This window comes from Stegodyphus dumicola, chromosome 5, assembly GCF_044657685.1.
Source record: "Stegodyphus dumicola isolate Sdum_Otavi_A_Nest chromosome 5, ASM4465768v1".
NCBI classification, from domain to species: domain Eukaryota; kingdom Metazoa; phylum Arthropoda; class Arachnida; order Araneae; family Eresidae; genus Stegodyphus; species Stegodyphus dumicola.
The window spans coordinates 19,698,946-19,719,873 of NC_140772.1; the positions used below are offsets into that span (position 1 = coordinate 19,698,946).

Genomic DNA, 20,928 nt, shown 5'->3' on the forward strand with positions numbered 1-20,928 from the left:
TTTTAATGTATTAAATTACTTAGGTGCATAAAGCATGAACAGTAATGAAAAATATATGTAATCTCAAAACAATCTAACTTATTAAGACACAATAACACGCCAAATAAATACTTATTCAAAAGTCAAACAACATATATACAAATAAACAAAATATAACGCTGATTTTTGTTGTTTGACTTCTGAATTAATCTAAATTATGTTTCAGAAATTGTTATAATATAAAGCTAATTATCCTAAAGAAATTATGTTCATAATGTAGAAGCTATATAAAGCACGCTGGCGAAATATAAGCCATTTTAGAGCTTCGAGAAAAATCTTTTTATCAGAACAGTCAACATTTGAAAAACTACGCAGCATGTAAAAAAATTGAGATTAATCTAGGAACACTTAGTTATTAGAAAACACCAGCAGTATAGTTCCAACCATAATTTAACTAGATCTGGCACCTTGATTCCACAACAGATCACAGATAACCTGATTAGTTTTCATGGCAGAAGTAGCTTAACATGATTATATATTAGTCACCTTCAATGAGAGTTTTTGAATTTAATCAATTTCTTAACTTATTTTAATAACTTCAGACGAATGGAACTATATTTCACAGAGAAAACCTTTTTAATTAACAACAGATTTATTTATTTAGCATTCTAAACATATATATATATATATATATATATATAACTTATTTACTAAAGAAATATTGATTATATTATCTAATAATATAAATTTAGTAAAATGTATCAAAAAGAGGGAACCCACATGTAGGAAGTTTAATTCCAAAATTATGTTTTAAAGGAACTTGAAGGTAAATCATGAAAGAAACTTTTTAAGGGACTTGAATTTAAATCATGTATAACAAAATTTCAAACTTTGAAAAAGAAAGTAAAAAATACATAATTATCGCTATTGATCGGAAATTAGTTGACTTTTCAAGGGGAAAAAACCAACTCCCGTTCAATGAACAATAATTAATAAACGCAAAGGTGTTTCATCTTTTACTCAAGTAAAAATGATTATGCCAAACTGGCAAATTAAGTTAGGCCAAAACTGTAGTTCCATGAAGTGATGGGATTATAGCCAATGTAGATATGAAAGAACTCATTCTGAATGAAGCATTTTCGCTAATACAAGATTCTTTAAAATTTTGAATGTATAGCCAATTTATTTAGTGAAATTTACAAGATACTTGAGTAAATGTCTCCCGACACTTTCACTTTTATGTATGTTAACTCAAGGCTATTTTTATAAAAATAAACATAAGAAACAGTAGTAATCTTAACCGGAATAATGATATAAAGTAATTCAAAGTAATTGAAATAAACATGAGAAAAATAACAAACATAACTATGTTATCTTTGCAAAAACAAATCAAATCAAAGTTGAAAAATTGAAATATACAGGGTGTTTATAAAGTCCCGGACACATTTTAATGTTTAATAACTCATAAAATAATAAAGATAGATTAAAATTAATAACATAAATGGTTAGATAGACTCAAAAAGTTTCATGACCATTGTCAATGAACTTTCCCATGTGCCTCCTTCGTCGCACGGAGAATATCAAGTCGATATTCAGTTTCACGCCAGCTACCGGCAAGCATGTCAGCATCCACAGAGGCTATTGTGGTTGTAATTCTGTCTTTTAGGTCATCAATGTTCGACACTCTTCTCCTGTAAATGTTGTCCTTTACAAATCCCCAAAGGAAAAAGTCCAGCGGCGTTATATCAGGTGATCTGGGTGGCCAAGGAATTGGACCTCCTCGCGTAATCCATCTTCCTGTAAAATGGTCATTCAAAGAACTACGAACGATGGTACCCCAATGAGGTGGTGCACCATCTTGTTGCAAAAAGACATCTGGCTGAAGCTCTTCTAGTAGTGGAAATACGAAGTTTTCCAACATGTCTAAGTATATGACTGATGAGACTGTCTTTTCTGTAAAAAAGAAAGGCCCCAATGACTCGGTCATGCATTAGTCCACACCACACATTAACCTTTGGGGAATCCCTCTGTTTCACAGTATTCATGGGGGTTTTCAGATCCCCATATGTGCACATTATGGCAATTAACAATGCCAGAAAGATGAAAGGATGCTTTGTTGGAGAACATTATGCGCTTCAAAAATTCAGCATCATCTTTTATCTTCCTTAGCATATCTGTTGCAAAGGCCATCCTTCTAGGCCCATCATTAGGTTCCAAAACCTGAACAATTTGAACTTTGTATGCATGCAGTCTTAATTTTTTCTTAATAACCTTGTACGCCATCGAAATTGGCATATTCAATTCTCTTGTCGTTGATCTCACAGATCTTCTAGGATTGTGTAAAAATGTCTCTCTGACACGCTCAATATCAAAATCACTTGTGATTAACGATCACAATAGCATATGTTTGTAATTCAAAAGGAAAGATAATTCCAGTTCGTGCTATTATTGATAACAGCAGCATATCCATGGATGCCAACTCTCACTTTCAAATGCCGCTAGATACACCTACAAAAGTAGCTAAAATTTAAAAAAAAAGTATAATCCATATTCCATAATAGGTTTTGTTGCTCATCCTTTTTTTAAACTGTATCTTCATAAAAATATAATAAATCTGAAGAGCCTGATGTAGGCACGGTTGGCAAGTTTTGAAAGTTAGTCAAGCTCTGTTTGATGCAGTTAGTGTCGTTAGTTCATGTAGAGTTCCAGGGCTTGCAACCCAGTTAATATACTTTTAGGATCCAAAGTGCCATTAAAGCACCAGAGGTGATAAGTTATTTTGTATCATTGTAAGTTTCACTAGATGCAAAGAATATGTTTTACTTGAATTTTTACACTTTTGTATATTTTATCTTGTGACCGCAGTAAGTATTAATGAAAGGCAATAACTCGCTTTAATATGTAGAGATAATTTTTAAGGGTAAGCAGTTAGTTATAAATAATTAAATTAGGTAGTTAGATAACCTTAAGCATTATGGATTTACATGGCCACCATTAAATTTTATTTTCAACAATATTTGTTAAAAATGCCCTATTAAAATCAAAATCTAATGAAATTTCACAATTTAAAATACATGTAATTTATGACATTGATTCTTAAGGGGAGTTGGAAACCGACAATGTTAAATTGGCCATTTTCGATGTACCTTTTCTCACAATCTACCGTAGATACACGCTTGAAATTTTTTGTGTAATTAAAGTAAACCTCTCTCATCATACTGAAATGAGCTTTTGAAACATTTTGAATATTAGAGTAATTTATAGACTATCATATTAGGCATAGTAAAATTTAGCAATCTTCTCACAAAAAAATTTGCGAAATATTTTTTTCTTAGTTTGTCACAAAAGGCTCATTTCAGTAAACATTAGAAAACACAATAATTAAGCCATAAAAATTTTACATGCCTGTGAGCAGCATGTGAGCATTCAATGATAAATTAAAACAAGATTTTTTAGTTTTAATTTTCATAGAGATTAAAGCATAGTATTTTTATAAAGCTAAAAGAGTAGAGAATTTGAAAATGCAAAAATCCCAAATCACCATTTGAAGAATTTCGGGTTCCAAAAACCCTTAAACGACAATTACACATTAAAAGCTACAAAACATTTATGTTTTATAACAATTCTCAACAAAATATTTATCCGTCATTTTAATTTGAAGCCTTCCCAAACATTTTGGCTAGTTTATATAGATTTCCTTCTCTTTAAGGATCTTTTTTAACATCTTTTTTAACAATTAGAGATTTGTCTCAATATGCAAACCAGTGTTCTCGCTAGTTTCTACGTGCTTTATCTCCTAACTTGTCAACCTCTCCACAATGTACCTATGAGGGTTTACTTGGTCTGGTAAAAGTTAAATAGCCCCAAACCCCTGACAGACGTGAAGCATATTATCGCTATGTCTGAAAGTAACTACAATATCAGACAAAGGTTTAAATAAGCCTCTTATTTAAAAAGCACTTAGAACATAAAGGCATGTTCTGATGCTAACAAAATCAATTACAGCTAACAGTGACGTAATTAAACAAGAACAGTCTAATTCAAACTAAAAATGTATAGTGGTCAAACATTGTACAATTTAATTTAAATTTAATCTGGCTCAGTAACTCTATTATATGACGAAATAGACATGGAAAATTAAAGTGAAGACTGAAATCATAAACAATTATGTAATTTAAATAATAATAACTGCACATATCTTTGAAGAATAATTTTCTTTATGTATTCAGTTTCTTTCTTCAACATGTTTCCTTTTCATTTTAGATTTTTTAGATTTAATTAAGGATTTATATTTTTCCAAAAAAAAAAAAAAATGCATTTAGAATGTATAGAAAAAGTGGCTAATTTTAGTTCTTTAGCAAAATGAGCATTTAGAAGAAATATAAAATATATATGGTAAAGGCCGGTCACAGAGCTGATGTGGCAGAATTTTTAGAATTTAGTGACACACCAAATAACAAAATCTAGAAATGGCAAAACTTTTAGAATTTAGAGCAGGCATTGGAAGCAGAATTTAGAAAGGCACTAGGCAGCAGATTTAGGAGCCAGAGAGGGTGCATCAGGTGGGAAAATGCCTAGAGCCAGCTATGTGTATGATTCATTAAGACATATTAGATGAATCTTTTAAATTTAAGTTTTTAATTTCTTTATTAATAAAAAAAACCCTTTCTATAATGCCTGCCCATGCCATAATGCATGCCATTACAAGCATTTTTGATATTTTCCATGCTTGTGTCTCGTGAAAAGTAGAAAAAATAAAGGGAAGATAAACATGTTAAGATTCTAGTATCAGAAGTAAAACATTCAAATATTATGTTTTCATTGTTCTTCTAGTAAAAAAGTAAGTTTTCTCCAAAAAGTAAGAAATTCATTGCAAACTTTCTGTAAAATACATCCATTACGTGTTGATACCATGGAGACATTTTTCATTTTGTCACATATTTCTCGAATCTCCTAGAATCGAGGGTCTATAAATCTTGCCTTCAAATCCTTCTACACCTTCCAAGCTGCAATGTCTAAAATCATAAAGAAATATTATCCCCACGAATTAATTCTGTAACAGCAAAAAGACAGAAATATTTTGGAAAAGAAAGGTGGAAAAGAGTGTAAAATTAATTTTATAGAGAAAACTGATGCCCATTCTGAGACAATTACATGGGAAAAATGCGTATGAAAAAATTAAAAAGAAGACATTTTTAAATAATTACATAGCAAATTTTGCTTTTGCTATGTACTGTTTCTTAAATTGTACTTTATAGCATTACACCTTGTTTATTTTTCAGATTCAAAATATTGTATAATAAGTGGCCAAATTGGAACTTTATAATATGATAGCGAAAAATAAAAATGTTTTATTTTAATGTTATTTTTTAAATATAATTTCAATATATTACCATTATTTTAATGAAATTTATCAATGTTACGATGTTTTTAAAAAAAAAGTATCGAAAAATTCCCAGACCTCGGAATTAAAAATTTTCTATAAAAACTGATCTTAAAATTGCAAAAATGTTAATAAGCCGCCAATTTTGGACCGTTTAATTAAAGAATTCACAGCCTCAAAAGTGAAAAGCTCTTTGTTAGAAAAAATGAATTTTGAAATGATTATGTTTCACTTCTCAAAAAATCGAGTATCCCATCATTTATATTAGACACAGAAACAAATTATAGCCCATGAACCCATTCAAAAAATAAGCATATATGTCAGTGAAACGCCAAAAATATTCCTACAAAATGCTAATTCACACTCAAAATGGTAGTCGTAAAAACAGACAGAAATTTCAGATGATTGAAATTAAGGCCCTTCTGCTGAGTTTGGCCAAAATTAAGAACTTTTAAGGGCCAAAAATCGATTCAAAAAAATCTAAAGACTTGGGACTCTTAAGGACTATACGTACCCTGTTCCTTTTTTGCCAGCTTGAGCCGAAGCCAACTTTAATAATTCGCGAACATAGATTTCTACCAGTAATTCGTCGTGTGCAAATCGAGATTTTAGCTGCTTGATAGCTTCTTTATAATTTGCACTTGTCGGAGGATAACTATCTATGAACTCTCTCGCTGGGGATCCAACGACAGTTGCCTGCAATACGTACTGAAATTTATCATCATTATCTATATTTACATCTTCGTTGATCTTCTTAAACTGTCTCCAAAATCCTAATCAATTTCGGGTCTCCTTTCACAGACGCCAGTTGTTTGAAATTAATTAATTTCTTAACTTATTTTAATAACTTCAGATGAATGGAAATATATTTTGCAGAGAAAACCTTTTTAATTAACAACGTGCCTATTTATTTAAAATTCTAAACATATATATATATAAATAATCATTCCGTACGTTATCACGCTCAAAGCATATGTACACAAAAAATCACTGTTGCCACAAAAAATCTACATTATAATGAACATATTATGTTATTGTGTATTAATTGAGTTTGTGCATGTTGTTTAACACACAGGTTTACTTAACCATACATAATCAAAATGTTGCAGGTGAATCATATAGTAAGATCTTTAAGTTATAATTCTGATATAACTTAGGTTTTAAGTATGATTTCATCAATATTGCTGCAAAACTATATTGACAGCAATCACAGCATCTTACTAAAAAACTCATCATGCATAGCTCAACATCTGAAAGGCAATGAAAGACTGCACTTCTTGAATAATGTGCTAGAAATTACTGAAGCATATGGTAACATAAAAATTTTGCTTTCTTCACTGCATGTTTTACACATGCATTAACCATTTCTCTGCTCAATAAATTTCAGTAAACTATCCCTAAACTGCATATTTTTATTACTATAGAATTTGAAAGAAAACTGCATTTTTAGATGATTATATATGGAAAATCACCTGTATATCAAAAATGAAGTATATATACAGAGATAAAAATTACAATTACCCTGTAATGTTGATCCTGCAGAGCAGAACTGGCAAAAATACTTTGTTTCATTTCTTGTCTTGTTGCCTATTTTTTTAGAACAGCAGAAAACACACTAGAGGGTTTTTTTTTTTTTTTTTTTTTTTTTTTTTTAAGATGGAGGAACAAAATTCTAAGAAATGGTAATCTGTTAATTACATGGTATTTGACCCATTTTTGTAATGACTTTCTAATTATATGTTTTTTTGTTACCTTACACAGCATATCCACTGCAAAAAAAAAAAAAAAAAAAAAAAAAAAAAAAAAAAAAATATGTATAATTTTATTTGGTATCATGGGTTCTCAATATTTTTCACCTGAATGCAGGCAAAAGTTATTTCCTTGCTATGATCATTCAACACAGTGATTAGTTAGCAGCCCAATAACATTTACAAGATCATCATCAAACAAATTGCTCGAAGAACTGTATAACACAAAAATCCTGATTATGTAAAACTGATGACATCAATGTTTGGAAATTCAGAAGCATATATGCTTGAGAACAACTTCTTTCAAAACAAAATAAAATCAGAATCAATTAAGAAAAAGGTTTGCTGATGATCAGCTGATTTATATTTTGCTCCTGTCATCAACAAATATTTCACCTGATGTGGAGAAGCTATCACATAATAAGCAAAAGCAAGTGTCTCATTTATTTGAAATGAATTTGCTTATTTTGCTCATTTATTTAAAATGAATTTGCCTTAAATCTCTAGATGGCCCTCCTCTGAGACACTGCATAGCTGCTCCACCCTTATTCCCTGAAAAGCTACCAAACCCTGTCCTTAAAACCAAGCAAACTGTCTCATAAAGAGAATTATCTAAAGATGATCACAAGCAGATTGAAAAGTAGCTCACCATCATAAATTAACAATTACACAATAAGATAAAAAATGCACAATTACATTTTTTCATACGAATTAACAAAAACCAAGACAGAAAACTAATACAACTATCACAGCAATCAACATACACATGCACAGTTGAAAAGTAATGATTAGTAGTCTGTCTTCTATGAGCTAAATGAGAAATGCCAAAAGAAAGTATTTATAAATAGTGAAGAGAAAAAATTATTCCCATTTTGGGGGTGGGGGTGGGGAGGTTTGCAGTATTCTTGAATGATGACTAACATACAATAAAAAAAGCATATGCGGGGTTAAAATGACGTGAAAAACAAAATAAAATGGCATTTGAAAACATAAGTGGGAGCCTTCGCAGATGACCCGTCTGCTTCACCGGTTTGCAAGCTGGAATGAATGGCTTGGTCAAGTTTGCCTTCTTTCATTCTTTCTGTAGGTTTGTTGTACTTCTCAGAAGTGATGTCTATATATGGTAGGTCGAAAGAAAAGTCTTTGTTGCAACACTGTTTAAAAGTGATTTCTAGCACTTTCCAGGTTTTGGCTTTGTCCCATTCAATTATTGAGTTTAGATGCTCTAAAATGTATTAATCAAAGATGTTCTATTTTTATTGATTTACTTGTCGGCAGAGAATTGCAAGATCTCTACCAACCAGTAAATCAGTACAAGGTTCAATGTTCCTCGGAGCATTCAAACACAATAAGTAAATGAGAGAACATTTAATCACCTCCAAACCCTGGTATGAAAGCAGCCTCAAAATTCTAGAAGCGTTAGAAATCACCACTTAATTGTGTTGCAATAGAAACATTCCATATGTTTAAACATGGTTTTAGAATGCCAGCCTTGAATATTTAATATAAATTCAAATATAAAAGATTTTAACATATTTAGATATAAATAGACAGTATGATGTAACACTGTTCAGAAAAAAAAATTAAATAACCTTTTTAAGACTTTTTTATGATTTTATTTATAATGAGAGACACAAAGAGTTACATTAATTTCCGCATTCTAAACCCTATTAAGTACTAGGAAAAGGAAAACTTTATTAAAAGTTCAAATAATCAAATGAATTAATATAACTTTTAATACAATTGATTTTATTATATAGCAAAGCAATCAGCCTTACTTGATCCTGACATAAGAGTTCAACTTTTTCTTCTGCAATTGATGTTCGTTCTTCATCTTTTTCAGATTCAGCTTTATCTTGTCCACCAGAGCCTCCTGACTGACTTGCTGTTTGAGACCCTGCATCGGAGCCAGCTCCCATAATTTTTTCATAAACATGTTCAATTACTTTACGAACTTGAAGCATATCACTCGCAGATAAGCGTTCTCTAGAAAAAAGCAACTGTTTATGGTTGAGGAAATAACTAGGAAAAAACACTGGGATAAGATATATGTGTCATTAGTTGTTGAGTGATCAAATTTGTTTTCTAACTATAAAGAAATCTTTAAAATCATTTCAGATCACAGCACAGCTAGAAATACCTGCTATGGTTTTTCTTGTGATTAACAGAATAAAAAGGGGGAAAATATTTCTTTTCACATGGTATAATACAATGTGCAACAGCACATAAAAATAACTAATGAAAGACTGAAACTAAGTAAAACTAGTTATTTTATTGTGCCCTATTTTTATCAGTACAAATGAATAAGCACATTACAACAACGTTTTTCTTTCTGCACCTATTAAAAAATAAATTATGTAAACAAATCAAAATCAGATAAATTTACCCTGTTGAAATTAACTTTCCAGTTCACTTTAACAGCATATTATTCAAATATAAAAATATCTGAATTAGAATAAGAGATTTGAATGATTTGGCAAAGAAGTGATTATGTATGCTCACTTATTTTTACAAAACAAAATAGGGACAATCTGTGCCCACATTAAGGAACTGAAGGAAGAGTATAACTCTGCATTACAAAAATTTTGTTAATAATAGTTGAAAGTCAGCAATTTTTTTTAAAAAAATATATAATTTTAGGCTTATTGATTCCGTCCCTTCTTTTTAAACTATGGGACTCTTCCCAATGAAGCACCTGCACTTATGATCCATTAGCTATTTAACTGTTTCTTCAACAAGCATGCTGTTTAAAATCCAATACATCAGGTATAAAATATTGCACCTCCAAGCATAACTGCAGGAGCACAAAAGCAATCAAACTTTAAAAGCTAACTGAACTCCTGTGCTTAGTTTTAAAATAGCAGATAGCTAAATTAATGACTATATCATCCAGGCAACATCTGGCTAAACTAACCACTATATCTTTAGGAACATAACCCTAAATTTAAATAATCAAATGATTATATCTTTCCACTGCCTATATCAGGGGTAGTCATCCTTTTTACACATATTGCCCATTTTGTAGGTAGTAAAATTTCCTTATGATCCACCGGTTTCACAGTAACTTAGTTTAGCGTAAATGCAAAGTAATTTTTCGAGTGGAGGCTTAGTAAAAATATATATATTAAAATTATCTATTCATTTATACTTTACTTATATTTATAAGAGATAAAAAATTTTATGTCCTGCATAGCTAGCCAGGTTTCATTGGTTCCAATGAACTTTTTTTTGGTTAGTAATCCTTCACTAGCAGGAAAAAGAGAAGTTTGTTTTCTTGAAAAATTTCTCCTAGCCTCACACTTTGTTAAGATGTCATAATCTTTTATGCATGTTATAGTCACAGAACAACACCTAAGAGAAGTAGCAAAGCCTCATAAAGGTATGGAAACAGGAGAGTTGAGCTTGGGAGAACCAGGGTTTGTACACATTTCTGCACATGGTACATTAAGTATTTTTAAGGACCATTAATAAAAAAAAATAAGGACCTATCAGCAACTGGGAGCTGAATAAATTCAATTAAAATTCAATCAACTTATGTCTGAATTCCGTTTTTGTAATAACCCTCTAAGAATAAAATAGATCCGTAAGTAGGATGCATTCTTATTAAACATAATTTAATAAACATAACTATAAAACAAATTTGAGAATAAAATCCACTTTATAAAAGTTATCAGGTAGCATTAAATGTTTTACACGTATAATAGTTGGACATAGTTTAAAAGATGATTAGGGACATTTTATTTACGTTTTACCTAACAGTTAGCTTTATGTTGATTTTTTCGTTTATGTCTCATTTTGCCATGTACTTACTCTAGAAATTTAGTAAATAGCAGGTAGATTTTATGTCAAATGGCATAGATTAAAATAACAAATAAAATTATAACCAGCATGATTTGTAACAGAAGATTGGCTGTTGCCAGTGCTGCTGCTTGCCCAGAGACAGATCTGTTGTTCAAAACAAATCTGAAAGCCAGATATAGTTTTGAGGTTGGCAAGTTTTGGAAGTTAGTTGTGCTCCATCTGACGCAGTTAGTGTTACAGCTTCATGTAGAGTTCCTGGCATTGTAACCTAGTTAATATATTTTAAGGTTCCAATAAGCCACTAATGCACCAGAAGTAATAAGTTGTTTTGTACTATTTTAAGCCTCACATTAATTTTTTAATTAGAATAAGTTTTACATTAATTTTTACATTTTTGTGCTGTATCTTGTGACCACAGTAAGGATTAATGAAAGGCAATAACTTGATTTAAAATGCACATATAACATTTAAAGGTGAGCAGTAAGTTACAAATAATTAAATTAGGTAATTAAATAGCCTTAATCATTATAGATTTACATGACCACTATTAAATTTTATTTATTTTTAAAAACATTTGTTGAAAAAGCACTATTAAAATCACAATCTAATAACATTTCACAGTTTAAAATGCATGTAATTTTAAATTGTCAGTTTTAAATCAATGTCATAACACTGATTCTTAAATGATATTAGAGTAATTCTACATTAAAAGCTATAAAAAATTTATGTTTTGTAGCAATAACACATAAAATATTTATGCATCTTTTTAATTTAAAGCCTTCCCAGACATTTTGGCTTAATTTATATCAATTTTCTTCTCTTTAAACATCATTCCTAAGAATTAAAAATCTGTTTCAATACACAAACCAATGTTTCCACTAGAAGTCACATAAAGGTTCTTTTTAAATAAACCTTTTATTTAAAAAGAACTTAAAACATACAGGCACGTTCCTATGTTGACAAAATCAACTACAGCTTGTGGTGATGCAATTAAACACAAACAGTCAAATTCAAACTAAAAATGTGAACTAGTAGTCAAGACTACATAATTTAATTTTAATCTAAGCTGGCTATTGTCGTAACAAATTCAAATGTTAGCGGCGCTTACACAAAGATGAATAAATTACAAATTATCAGAGCTGGCAGAGACTAATACAACATCCAAGTGGAGGGCAAAAACACTCTGTCTTTCAGTCCCAAAACCTCAGTTTAAAAATTATCTGATTTGCATTACAGTGAGGAAACGGAAATGGCAACTTATAGTCAAGGCTAAAATTATAAACAACTGGTTAATTTGCATAATAATAACTGCACATATTATCAATGAATAATTTTCCTCCTCTTTATGCATTGTTTCTTTCTTCAATTCATTTCCTCTTCACTTTGGAATTTTTGGAATAAATTAAAGATTTCTGTTATTCTAAAAAAACAGATGCATTTAGAATGTACAGAAAAAGCTGATAAATATGAAATGATGTATAGTAAGGGCTGGTTTCAGGGCCGATGAGGATGAATTTTTAGAATTTAGCAATACATGAGCAACAAAATCTAGAAATAACAAAACTTTTAGAATTGAGGGCAGGCAATGGGAGCAGAATTTACGATCCACGGAGATTGCATCAGGTGGGACAAATGCCTTGTGTCAACTCTGTGTATGATCCATTGACACATATCAGGTGAATCTTTTAAATTATCAGTTTTCAATTTCTTTATTAATAGAAAAATTCTTTTTTTATAAATGTCTGCCATGTGAAAAGATTAGAAACATTTTTGATATTTTCCATACTTGTGTCAAGTGAAAAGTTGAGAAAATAAGGGGAAGAAAAACATGTTAAGAAAAAGACTTCTAGTATCAGAAGTACAACATTCAAACATTATGTTTTTATTGTCCTTCCAAAAATTCTCCAAAACGTAAGAAAGAAAAATTCCCAAATCTCTGAATTAAAAATTTTCTACAGAAATTAATCTTAAAATCGCCAAAATGTTGATAAGTCGCAAAATTTAGAGCCGTTTAATAAAAGAATTCACATCCCCAAAAGCAGAAAGTCATTTAAATGCTCTTCATTAGGAAAAAATGAAATAATTTTGAAATGCTTATGTTTGACTCCTTGCTCAGAAACCCAAGTATCCCACCCTTTACAATAGAAATAGGAACAGTTTATAATCCATGAAAACTTTATCAGTGAACTGTCAAAAATATTCCGCCATAACGATAATTCACACTCAAAACAGCAGTTGTAAAAACAATAGAGAAATTTCAGATGATTAAAATTAAGGACCTTTTGCCGATTTTGGTTGAAATTAAGGACTTTTAAGGATAAAAATTGATCCCAAAAAAACCTAAGGACTTTTAAAGGGCTGTACGAACCCTGGAGAACAGACTTTCTTCATCGAATGGATAAAAGCCTTTACCACCCACCATTAAAGCTTAAATTGCAAACTAATGTGTGGTAGGGGCCAGGTTGACTATCCCTAGTCTATATGATACTGAAATTCCTTTACAGTCATCTCCTGTTACTTTATAAAATCCTACACAGAATTTTTATACCAGTAAGAAGTTCACAGCAAAATATCATGAATATAATTAACATGATATAAAAATCATATTATAACTCCACAAAGTGTCTTAAAGACAGGAAAATCATAGCTCTTTACATATTTATGGCACTGATATAGAGTTTGCTTAATTGAGGCAAAGTTATCTCCTTATGCCTTTGTGCAAGGCTTTCTAAAGGAAACTGGTTTATGTTCATGTTCATTATGAAAGCCATGAAAACACTCAAGCAACCAGCCTATTTGCTGGGATTTAAATCCATGTCAATTTCCAGCGATAGCTTCTTTTATTATGTCCTTATTTACACAGCATGGTTGTCCACAGTGGACATAATTTTTCAAGGCTTAAATTTCCATGCTTACACTTCTCAAACCACCTTTGAGATATGGTATCAGAAACAATATGTTGTTCATATACAGCATAATTTACAAGCAGTCTGACTAACAGTCTTTTTTAAAATAAAAAAGCACAGTACGAAAAGAAAATAAACTCTGTATGAATGAAATGGGTTCTCCATTCTTAAGCACTGCACTGAAACAAAAATTATGCAACAATACATGCTAGAATTCCAGAACGTAAGGAGAAAAGACCATGTTTAAACATTTGCTTCGATTAAGATCATTTCCTATCAGCAGTAATAAAATAATTAGAAGAAAATGTACTTCAATTTGAAAAACCGCAGAACTTTCTGGATGACACAATATATCATCACGAGTAGAAGATTTTCACAATGATGATATTTACTTTCAAGGTAACAAATCGGTATGGTAGGAAAAAATTCCAAGTTTTATTATTATTTTTAATATAAAATGCAGAGAAACTTCAGTTTGTAAATGGGTGGCAATACAAGAATTACTGATCAGTAATTCTTGTATTGCCACCCATTTACAAACTTAATAAAAAAAATAAATAAACTTACTTTCTTAAAGGTTTTGCACCAGATGATTGATGAGGCAGAAGATAAAAAGGAATCTTATTGAACCTTGGCATATTTTTCTTGAAAAAGAAAAAGTGCATTTTTAAAACAGGTCACAATTAGAAGTTATATGTTTCTAAATTGATATCAATAAATATTTGCAATATGACTAAGGAAATTGAAAATTGTAATATTAAGATTAATCGTACTTTCTAAATTTAATGGAATGTACAATGAAGTTGCAGTATTAGATCAAACTACGAACATTAAAACTTAAAATGTTGTTTGATTGCGATGCTCATTTTTCATTTTTTACAACAAACACACAAAACAAATTTAAAACTTTGGGGCTGGGGATGAGAAAAGAACTGTTTCTACAATAAATGTGAGAATGTTTCAAAACATACATAATCATAAAAACATGCCAAGGATGTTTCCAAGAGATTTCTGAGGAGACTTTTAACATTATTGATAGATTTTGCCCCATTTGCTTAATTTTATGTATTAAACGTGGTTGCTTGGTACGAAACTTTTTAAAATCAATCTATATGAAGGAAGTGCCGAAGAAAACCCCATGAACACATACAACAGTGAAATTGCACCAGATGAGTAATGATGCTATGTTCGATACTGGCAGACTGCTGTCTATCCATAAATTTTAATTAGAGGTACAATGGCTGTCTGCATAAGAATTTAAGAATACAGAGCAACCTCATTTTAGACATCCTGTGCAGAATGGAAGATAGCACCAGCAAGATGTAGCTGCAAGTGTGAAAAAAGGTCTGAAGAAGCAATTTTGGAGGTATTTCATTTAGAATGGCAAAAGATCTCATTTCAGTTCGTACAGAGTCCAGCCGGTGAATGCAGACACATGTGGTTTCGGATTATCTTGATGGAACACTACCCTTTTGCCCTGGAACTCAGTTCGGCATTTTTCCTTGATAGCAGTGCCAACACGGACTAGCAGCTCACTGTGCATCTTACTGTCGATGGTTTTACCTTTTTCCAGATACCCTTCGTGGATAATACAATAGCTATCCTGCCAGACACAAAGCATGACCTTTTTGTTAGTCAAATTATGCTTTGCGACATTGCTGATGGGCTCTCCAGGTGCAGACTAACCTCCTTTACATCCTGTATTGTTGAAATAAATCCACTTTTCATCACAAGTGATGATCTAATCCAAAATTTTGCCCTTGCGTTGATATTCAAGCAGATTTGTGTATGCCTGAACATGTCTGTCTTTATTTGCTCAAGTCAGCTCATGTGGCACCCAGCGACTGAACTTGTACTTCAAGTTTATGCGATGCACAGCATGACTAATGGACACAGCACTAACACCTAACTTTTTATAAGTTATTTCTATCTCGAGTGGTTGCATAATAATCTTCCTCAACAAGTTCTCACAGGCGGGCATCATCAACATCAGCTTTGCTTCTTGAATGTCAAAGGCCTTGTTTTTGAACTTTTGGTACCAAACCTTTACAGTATCATATTATATGACATTAACTGTACACATGGTTTGGTGGCATTCTGTAGCTGCCTTTTTGCAACAGAACTGGAAGTAAATGATGGTTCTAATTTGGTAGTGTGATAGTTCCATTTCAGACACCTTAATAATAAAGATATTTTTTATAAATTTCACAACACAGTATTCTAAAGCAAGCCTCTTTCTTTAAATAACAAAAATCATTTCACAAACTATGATTAAACACGCCAATGCGAACTGTTTGTCCAGACGTGGCAGAAAACTTTCAATAAAACCCGATATTTACATAAAAACACTCAAACATTTTTAAACTAACAATGAAAGGCAAAATTTTTCTGATACATACAGGTAGTTATCAAAATAATGGAAACACCGGTGAATAAAAATGACATCTAAGTATGTGTTTTCATAAGCAATAAAATATAATCCTAGCTACCAGTTTTATTATTTTTTTTTTAATATAAGAAATATATACCTCAGTAACATGAGACAGCTCTAGTGAAGTTGTAAACCTCTTGGATTTTCATTAGAAGCATAAAATGTCAGATCTCATAGTTTCAAAGAGGCCATATATTGTAGGAGCCCGACTAGCTGGAACAACTGTGACTGAAACATCCGAGCTATTTAGGTGTTCCTAGAGTTACAATGTCTACAGTCATGACAAGTGTACATACAGCACAAAAGAAGTTTGACAAAGCAAAATAGTGGACAGAAACAGAAGCTGAATGAAAGAGATCAATGGGTGTTCAAGCGGGCTATAATGTCTAAAAATGAAACAACTGCAGCCAAAGTGACTATACAGCTCAATCAAGCAAGTGAATTCTCCAGTGTCAATAATTACAGTTAGGAGGCATCTTCATAAAAAGAATATTTACGTCACAGTAGCAATTCCCAAGCCACTTGTCATGAATGTTAATGTCAAATATTGTCTACAGTGGTGCTACAAACACAAAACCTGATCGATTGATAAGTGGAAGACTGTTATATGGTCAGATGTATCATCTTTCACACTTTTCCCTACAGCAGAATGCATGCACATTTGGAGAACACCTGCAGAAGCATACAATTGTGATTGTCTCTTTCCAGCTGTCAAGCATGGAGGTGGATCCATCATAGTAGGGGCAGCTGTGTCTTGGTTTTCTGCTAGCCCAACTGTAACCCTGCAAGAAAGGATCAGTGGGGAAAAGTATAGAGAAGTTTTAGCCAAACAGGTCCTTTGATGGAATTTTCTAGGATGATAATGCTCCTATTCATGCAGTGAGACTTGTCCAGTCTTGGTTTGATGAATATGAGAATGAAGTGAAATATCTACCTCGGCCTGCACAGTCCATCAATCTCAATATAATGGAACTATTATGGTCTGTTTTAGAATGTTCGATCTGGAATTGATCTACTCCATCAGCATTGATATACTCTTTCAGAACTTTTACAGTATCTCCATAAAGAATGATATAATATTCTTCTACACACTATTCAGCACTTGTATGATTCCATTCCCATGTGAATCCAAACTGTATTACATGCCAAAGGCAGTCCTATGCTATATTAATAAAGAATTCCTTAGAAATCCCACGCTATATTAATAAAGATTAGATTCTAGAGTGTTTCCATTATTCTGATAATCACCTGTATATACATATATGCAAACACAGACAGGCAAGATATTTTATATAACATTAGCAAAAACCCAAAAAATATGTTAAAAATTACATACTGCTACAACAACATCTGTTACCCATGCAGGAACAGTTTCATGAAGCAATAATTCTTCTGTTTCTCGTCCAGCATCCCCTACTAAAAGTCTCAAAAGAGTGCGACCACCAACTTCACTATAAGTTTGAAATGATTTCAATAAAATAACATATATATTTTACATGACACACAATGTTTAGACATTTATAATTAAAAGAAATCACCAGGCAGAAATTTCATACCAAAAAATGCCCTCATCTAGCAGATATAATTGTAATATACATGATCATAAAATATACACAGGATTCATTCTAAAAAAATTAATGATCTTTCTTTCTTTTTTTTTTTTTTTTTTTTTTTTTTAATCCAAAACAAAGCTACATTTATTTCAGTTTTGGTTAATATATGAAAAATATAAAACTAATAGGCTAAAATTTTAATCAGTATTCTGTTTTGTTACCCAATAAATATGATTCTATTACTATGAGATTATTGGGTGCTGTAACTGGGTACATAAGCTGTGCAATTAATCACGTCTTGACAACATTTACAATTTTTCGTATGGCTTGAAAATAGTCAAATCAATTATTTTCTATTCATTTAAATTAGAATCTTGGCACCAGTATTTTTAAAACTACTATACCGATTTTCACAATTCAACGACAACTGATTTTTTTTAAAAACTAAAATATTACATAACTTGTTTTTTACTCGTTTAAAAGGTATCTTTTGAGAGCAATAACTTATTAAAACTTTAAGATCCAAAAAAATTGAGCAACCCACAAGTATTCTTGGCCAAATTTAATAATTCACTGATAACATTGTTCATCGTCAGATAAAGATTTTTTTATACCGCCCAACCAGGACAGTTGTTAGTGATGCTGAATGCATACCAAAGGGCCCGAGTTAAAATCCCAGAGAAGACATGGATATTTGCAAATGCACAGTGTCTGTGCAGCATGGAAATGCTCTAAATATGTGGCAAGCTGAAAGGGTGTAAGGAGAGCTGTATAAAAATGGTGGCACCTAGAGACACCAAATTTTGCACACACAGTCCTTAACCCAAACATATACACCTTGAAGAAGCCTTATTTTGAATTTTTTTATTATTTTGCATTTTGTGCAAATTTAATGAATGTTTGATTAAATTCAGTGATTTAAAAGCAATATGCTACCATTCAATGATTCATAAAATATTTTTGTTTCAAATTTAATCAGAAAACTCAGTGACATAGAAGAAGTGTGCAGCTACTCTGCAAAACAGACCATATTTGCCTTTTGAATTTAATCATATTGTGGAAAAATGGCCTCGCTTAGAACCACCCAATTTTGAACAGGCATTATTCTCCACTCAAACATGTGCACCTCAAAACCCAAATTTTGATTTTTTTAAAAATTATTTCATATTTTGAGAAACTTTAAAGAAGTCTTGATTAAAAACTCAGCAATATAAAAGTTTTATGTTGCCATTTGGTAAATCATAAGATATGTTTCAAATTTGATCAGAAAACTCGGCGAAAGAACTTACCACTTGGCAAAATACAATACATTTGTCTTTTAAATTTAATTAATAAATTTATTAGCTGGATTCATTAAAATCATTATCTACTTTTTGCCTTTTTTATAAATACTTTTTCAGGCAGCTGGCAGCAAAAGTGCTTAGTTCAAATTATAAATTTATTAGAGATTTCATAATTCACTCATACAAACTAATTATGAAATCTGACACACATTCACCACTGAAAAAACAAAGCATGAAAAAGTGTCCAGAAGTTCTAATCATAGAAATGCAAAGAAAACAGTGGCAAACAGAATAATGACAAATAAAAAAAAAGCAAATCAGCAGTCAAGCAACCATGCAAGCCTACATGCAATGCCTACAATAGGCCCACAAAGCTGTTGAAAAATGAAAGCAGACTGATTTGAGCACTTTCTGGTTACCCGAAAACTACTTCATTTCCTGTTGGCTAGTTTTCTGCATGACTGCCCTAATATGAATCCATGTATAAATAACAATCAAGTAAACTTTAATAAATACAGCATGTTTATATCAGTTGATGAATTATTTGTATAGTAATATAAAAATTCTAAATTTGGAGGAATATACACTTTATTGAGTATTGAACCAAGATGCATATTTCCGATCACGGATTTCTATGAAATAAGAAAATTTCATAAAAACAGTTTCAGCACAAGGGAATTTTTTTAAAAATATAAATAAAAGATTTAGTTCTTAATACAGTGCCTATATACCAAATGTAAATTTTGCTTTAATAAATTACATACAAAGGGTTTCATCTCTCTGCATGCTAAATTTGTGGGCTATCATAAAATTAATACACTGACTCTTCGAATACCTAACATTTAGGACATTTTGATCAAATTTAGTAAGAAAACTGAAAAGAAAAGACTCACTCTGGAGATTAATGATTTAATATCAGATAAAAGTAGCAGTTTTGAGTAACTACAGTAGCCTCACAATTTTACGAAACTCTTAGAGACCTTAAGTAATGTTCATCAAATGCTCAAACTGGAGGCTTTCAAAAATGCATAGTTGACCTAGTAGAACTATTATAACTATTTTTTAATTTATTTAACTATTTTTCTTATAATAACCCTCTCCATAAAATAGTAACTTCATTATAAATTCTTGTTCTGTAAAATTCTGAAAATATGGCAGAAAAACTGTTTACTGATGGATTTGCAATCCAAATGGATACAGACTGAGAAAGATGGACAAAAGACTTAAAATTATTGAAACACATGTAAACCTGTTTTGCATTACATAAGCTCCATGCAATGCACTCCGTTCCAAAACAGAAAGCTATTATTAAAAAGGTTCTATACAGATATAGATGAACAAATATATCTTCAAATCATTAACTACAAAAAAATTTTACTTTTTGACAAAACAAGAAACTTCAATTTCAATACTAACAAATTAATAAATTGGAACTCCAACATATCCAAAAAAGTAATAAACAATACTATAATTAATCAAATACAATGTATTAAAACTATATGCACAGATACAATAGATTTAGAACGCGAAATTTTGATCCTTATCAAAATTCTCAAAAATAATCTAATTCCCTTTCAATTTATCAACCATTGCCTTAAAAGAGCAGGCGTTAAATACTCACTCTAAATCATTTAACTGATAGGGATATGATAATTTATTCCTAAACCTGAGAAGGCGGTATAAGTTGGATGACTATCAGTTGAAAGATTTGTATATAGTGTAATTACTCAATTGTATATATTGTAAAAAGCTAATTTTCTTCAGACATATACTGTTACTAAAAAAATGGGCCTATTTCCTGCCTTTAGACTGTCTATTAGCTCTTGGACAGCGAAAATGCCTTT

At 31.1% G+C, this 20,928-nt stretch overlaps 1 protein-coding gene across 3 annotated transcripts in view; it reads right to left on the minus strand.

Moving 5' to 3' along the window:
* The window catches only part of LOC118203698 (WD repeat-containing protein 48), a 113,935-nt gene that overhangs the window by 10,155 nt on the left and 82,852 nt on the right, over nucleotides 1-20,928 (minus strand). For 2 of the 3 annotated variants that reach the window (XM_085816484.1, XM_085816483.1), the window contains exons 16-18: nucleotides 17,585-17,699; nucleotides 14,385-14,461; nucleotides 8,889-9,096 (exon numbers count right to left, since the gene is read on the minus strand). In XM_085816484.1, coding sequence (XP_085672610.1) covers nucleotides 8,889-9,096; nucleotides 14,385-14,461; nucleotides 17,585-17,699 — 400 coding nt within the window. Of the gene's footprint in view, nucleotides 1-4,628; nucleotides 4,995-8,888; nucleotides 9,097-14,384; nucleotides 14,462-17,584; nucleotides 17,700-20,928 lie in introns of those variants that run through there. The other variant, XM_085816485.1, reaches the window with a different exon arrangement.